Source organism: Nicotiana sylvestris, chromosome 8 (genome assembly GCF_000393655.2).
Source record: "Nicotiana sylvestris chromosome 8, ASM39365v2, whole genome shotgun sequence".
In the NCBI taxonomy this organism is placed as follows: domain Eukaryota; kingdom Viridiplantae; phylum Streptophyta; class Magnoliopsida; order Solanales; family Solanaceae; genus Nicotiana; species Nicotiana sylvestris.
This window is the reverse complement of record NC_091064.1, coordinates 219,866,580-219,872,192: the sequence shown is the minus strand read 5'-3', so window position 1 is coordinate 219,872,192 and position 5,613 is coordinate 219,866,580. Positions and strand designations below refer to the sequence as shown.

At 37.5% G+C, this 5,613-nt stretch overlaps 1 protein-coding gene across 1 annotated transcript; it reads left to right on the top strand.

Moving 5' to 3' along the window:
• Positions 1-203: 203 nt before the first annotated feature.
• LOC104248124 (cation/H(+) antiporter 18-like) lies at positions 204-5,381 on the top strand. Its single transcript, XM_009804314.2, has 4 exons — positions 204-452; positions 2,360-2,614; positions 2,867-3,868; positions 3,961-5,381. The coding sequence occupies exons 2-4, from the start codon at positions 2,417-2,419 to the stop codon at positions 5,164-5,166; spliced, it is 2,406 nt and encodes an 801-aa protein (XP_009802616.1). The 5' UTR covers positions 204-452; positions 2,360-2,416; the 3' UTR covers positions 5,167-5,381.
• Positions 5,382-5,613: the final 232 nt, after the last annotated feature.

Here is a 5,613-nt window from a genome sequence, read left to right as displayed (position 1 = left end):
TGTACACAGATATTCTTTCTTAAAAATATTAAATTATTTCCTTCTATTTTTGGAAATATTCCAAAAAAAAAAAAAAACGTTCACACGCCTGAATGCGTTTTCCGTAAATAAGCAAAGAAACCAAGGGTAAAATGATAATAACACACATTTTCGCGGCTCTACAAATACGGAGAACCGAAGGCCAGTGTATGGGCGTGCTCTCTTTCTCGTTCCTTTCCTCACTCTTTGGAACTCTTCATTTCTTCTCCGTTCTTTTCTATATTATTCATCTCTTTTTCTATTTCGCAAAACAAAAACCAAAAAAAAATTAACTATCTCCTATCCTCCTATCAAATTTATATTCTAAAGGAGGATGATTCAGTGAAAGGCCAATTTATTATTATTATTAATATTATTATTATTATTATTATTATTATCTCTCTTTTAAACTTCTCCAAGTTTCCAAGATTCAGGTTCTCTTTCTCTCTCTCTCTCGTTCTTTCTCTGGAAAATTATTGTGTACGTAAACCTTTTACATAATTCTAAATGCACAATAATATTTGAAATCGGTCTGAATACAACGAAATGTGAATATTATGAATTCATATATAGTCGATTTTAACTTGTTTGAGATTGTGAATATTGAGTGCATATGAAAGGTTAGAGAGAAACATCACGTGTCATTATTATCGATATTATTATATATTGAATTCTTATATATGCACACACTTTCGTAAATTCCTTTATAAAATAGGGGTAAGATTGCATACACACTACCTTCCTGGATTCCACGGATGGAATTAAACTGGGTTTGTTGTTATTGTTGTTATTATACTTTCGCAAATTAAGTGCATGATTTTTGACTTTTTTGGCGTCAAGCTCGAAAAGCCTTGTTGTATTATTTTGAACAAGACCCAGATTTTGGCTTTTTATGAAAATTTGAATGGAAAATGAGGGGTAGGATTGTCGTTTGGTGGTTGGTGATTTTGGATTTTTTGGTAATTTTGAAGGACCTTAAATGTAAGAAGTTGGCAGAGAAGCAAAATGGTAAGGTGGAGATTCGTGGAAACAGAAAGTGACAACACGTTTTAGAGTGTAGTTTTTTGCAGATTTTTAATATATCATTTTTCGTCCATTATTTTACTATATTTTGTGCAGAGTTTTCATTAATTTACTATTTTGTCCAGAGTTTTTGGGAGTTATGGCATCATCATTAGGCTACAAGTCAAATAAGTTTTCCTGGTGATCTAGGAGCTTCATTTATAACCTTTGTTTCTTTTTTTCTTTCTCATTTGGTCTTTACTAGCACTATGTTGTATGAATTTAATATTTTCCTATAAATAGTGTATTTTATAAACTACTTACGCCAAAAAATGGCTCAAGAATTTCTTTGTTTGATAATCGGAAAATCTCCGAGAGCCAGTGGCGCACAGTTAGAAACTGGTTGGATTGGCGCACTATTAGAAACTCGGTGGATGCTGAACCAGTCCCTCTACCCTTCTCCATCGAAATAACAATTATTGACATTGTTTTATTTTCTGTTAACTCATGAGTTTTATTTTCTGTTAACTCATGAACTCTTGATCCCGTATTCAGAAATTATGTTATCTCATTTATTTTCACGTTCTAATAGCTAGATTACTAATCATTATGATATTCAGGTATCAAGTCATACTTAGTATTTTGGTTTTTTGTTAATATTAGTGATTGATGGTGTAAAATTTTATCGCACTGAAAAAGTCATACTATTATGAAACGCGGAAATTATAGTACTAGGAAAAAGGGAGGGAGTAACCAATTTGGAAGTTTGCACTTTTTAATAAAAACTTTGAGTATTTGAATGGGGTGTGGCACTTTTGTTGTGTATATTTAGTACTAGTGTTCATCATTTTAACGAGAAAAGCACCTTTTTAAAGTGGTTGCAGTACCTTAAATAGATTCAAATAATTCCATTGTTTCTTTTTCAAGCATTAAACTGAAACCACAACATGTGGTTTTCCTAAAGTTGTTTTTTAAAATTTGTACTTTAGCTAGATGCTTTGGGTCCCCTGTAAAGAGAAAAATCGTGAGATTAAGATGGGTTCTTTTTTCAAGTATCATTGTTGAAGTGGGACAGAAAAGAATTTTGTATATTTATATTTTACCAACCCCATTTTTAAATATTTATTTCAGTTGCATCTGAAGTACGTGCTGCGCACTTTGGAGCATTAGATTAACTTGTCACATGGAATGTATGTAAATCCATGGCCTTAAGGATTATATGTTTTGCAGTCAAAATTTTAATAGAGTTCCTGTGTATAATCTGGTTATGACTAAGATATGTGCTATATAAAGTAATTCTAGATAGTTTGATTGATTTTGACTTGATCATGATATACAGGTTTGAAGATTTTGACTGTTTCTTGTTGATTTGGAGTTGTTTTATCTAAGCTCAGATATGGCTACACCAGCAGCACCCCTGAAATGTCCACCACCTATGAAAGCTACCTCTAATGGAGTATTCCAAGGGGACGATCCGTTGGATTATGCACTTCCTCTTGCCATTGTACAGATATGTTTAGTACTTGTTCTCACTCGTGTTCTTGCCTATCTTCTTCGGCCATTGAGACAGCCACGTGTTGTTGCTGAGATTATTGTGAGTGTTTCTTGCTTTTTTGCTTTCATTCTTTAATGAAGTCAACTGCATTTGGCTCCATGTGCATGGAAACATTTAACATTGTGGGATAGACTGATTTGTGTTATATTCCAGTTATGAAAGTTCTTTAATGAACTCAACTACATATTTCTGCTCACATGATTTACTGCTCTATCGAAACAACTACTATTAGTAATAGTCATAGTTCTGGTGCAAGAAAGAGGTGACATTGGATATTTTTGTTTTTGTCAGGGAGGAATTTTACTAGGTCCATCTGCTCTAGGTCGCAACGAGAAGTATCTGCATACAATATTTCCACCAAAGAGCCTAACAGTGTTGGATACTTTAGCAAACTTTGGCCTCCTTTTCTTTCTTTTCCTTGTTGGTCTGGAGTTAGATCCAAAGTCTCTTCGTCGGACTGGGAAGAAAGCTCTATGTATTGCTGTTGCTGGAATTAGTCTCCCCTTTGTATTAGGAATAGGAACATCCTTTGCTCTCAGAGCTACTATATCAAAAGGGGTTAATCAAGGCCCTTTTCTGGTGTTCATGGGAGTGGCTCTCTCTATCACTGCCTTTCCTGTTTTGGCTCGTATTCTAGCTGAGCTCAAACTTTTAACAACAGATGTTGGTCGAATGGCCATGTCTGCTGCAGCAGTCAATGATGTGGCTGCATGGATTTTGCTTGCTCTTGCTATTGCCCTCTCAGGCACTACCAGTTCTCCCCTTATTTCCCTTTGGGTCCTTTTGTGCGGGGCTGGTTTTGTGATACTCTGCATATTCATTGGTCCTCCTATATTCAAATGGATGGCTAGACGTTGTTCGGATGGTGAGCATGTAGATGAGATATATGTGTGCGCTACACTAGCAGCAGTTTTGGCTGCAGGATTTGTCACTGATACTATTGGTATTCATGCCTTATTTGGAGCTTTTGTGCTCGGTGTTCTTGTCCCAAAGGAAGGACCATTTGCAGGCGCACTGGTGGAAAAAGTCGAGGACCTTGTATCCGGTTTATTTCTTCCTCTCTACTTTGTTTCTAGTGGATTGAAAACGAATGTGGCCACTATTCAGGGGGCTCAATCATGGGGTCTTCTTGTTCTTGTCATATTTACCTCATGCTTCGGGAAGATTGTCGGCACCATTGTCGTCTCACTCCTTTGCAAGATGCCTATGCAGGAGGCTTTGACGCTTGGGTTCTTGATGAATACTAAAGGTTTAGTCGAGCTCATTGTTCTTAATATTGGCAAAGACAGAGGGGTATGTTTCTTCACACTTCACTTCTAATTTGATGAATTCGTGAGTTTATTAGTTCTCTAAGCTTACATGGTTTTGGCTCATCGGTTTTGCAGGTACTGAATGATCAAACATTTGCCATCATGGTGTTGATGGCTCTCTTCACAACGTTCATCACAACTCCTATTGTGATATCAATATACAAACCAGCTAAACTAGCTGTGACTGAATACAAGCATAGAACAATAGAGAGGAAAGACACGAGCAAACAAGTCCGAATGCTAACATGCTTCTACAGCACAAGAAACATTCCCACACTGATCAATCTCATTGAAGTTTCTCGAGGAACTGAGAAGAGGGAAGGACTTCGCGTCTATGCCATGCACCTTATGGAGCTTTCCGAAAGGTCATCAGCAATCTTGATGGTCCATAAGGTTAAAAGGAACGGGCTGCCCTTTTGGAATAAAGGGGAGGTTACAGATTCTAACCAAGTAGTGGTTGCTTTTGAAACATTTGAGCATCTGAGCAAAGTGTCTATCCGACCAACAACAGCAATCTCTCCCATGAATAGCATGCACGAGGACATTATTACTAGCGCCGAGAGAAAGAGGGTAGCCATGATAATTCTCCCATTCCACAAGCACCAACGACTTGATGGACATTTCGAAACAACCAGAACCGATCTAAGGCATGTGAACCGCAGAGTTCTTCAGCACGCACCATGTTCAGTCGGTATCTTGGTAGATAGAGGTCTCGGTGGAGCATCTCATGTATCTGCTAGCAATGTCGACTTCACAATAACAATCTTGTTCTTCGGAGGCCATGATGACCGGGAAGCACTTGCTTATGGTGTGCGTATGGCCGAGCACCCCGGTGTCACACTAATCGTGGTACGTTTTGTTGTCGACCCCGAAGTTGCTGGTGGCAGTGTCAAGATAGACATGAACCAGAACTCCAGCCTCGAGGCTCAACCCGACGAAGTGTTACTTTCCGGATTGAAACAGAGAATCTCAAAGGACGGATCGATCAAATACGAAGAGAGGACAATCAAGGATGCTGCAGAAACTTTTGAAGCAATAAAGACATATAACAGGTGCAATCTTTTTTTAGTTGGAAGAATGCCTGAAGGTCAAGTGGTTGCAGCATTGAATAAAAAGAGTGAATGTCCAGAATTGGGGCCTATAGGAAACTTGTTAATATCCTCTGAATTTTCAACAACAGCATCTGTTTTGGTGGTGCAGCAATATCGCAGCCAATTATCTCAAGACTCATTGAGTTCTTTGGAGGAAGGAGAATCATCAGAAGGAAATGAATCCAACTAAAACATTGAAAATAGTAACTCAGTCGTATTTTCACAAAGTTTTCACAAGTTCACAGTGTACAATAATAGAAAAGAGGGAATTACCAAATAAAGAAAGTTTATGTGTACATATATATATCTTTGGCATTCCCTCATTGTTACTTTCTGCATTAATCTTGTTATCATGTTATGTAAAGCTGCAGAATGTTAAAGTTTCTATGAAGATTTTCATCAAAACACAGAGAATGGCACAATTGCTAGATTTTTTTAACACAGTCGAAGTTCAGCAAGTGTACGGAGCAGATTATCCAAAATATATCATGGTACAATGGCTTATTTTATTTTTCGCCGACAGTTCTTGGAGCAACGGTAAAGTTGTCTCTCCGTATGACCCATAGATCACAGTTTCGAGCCGTGGAAGCAGCGACTAATACTTGAATTAAGGTAGGCGGTCTATATCACACACTTT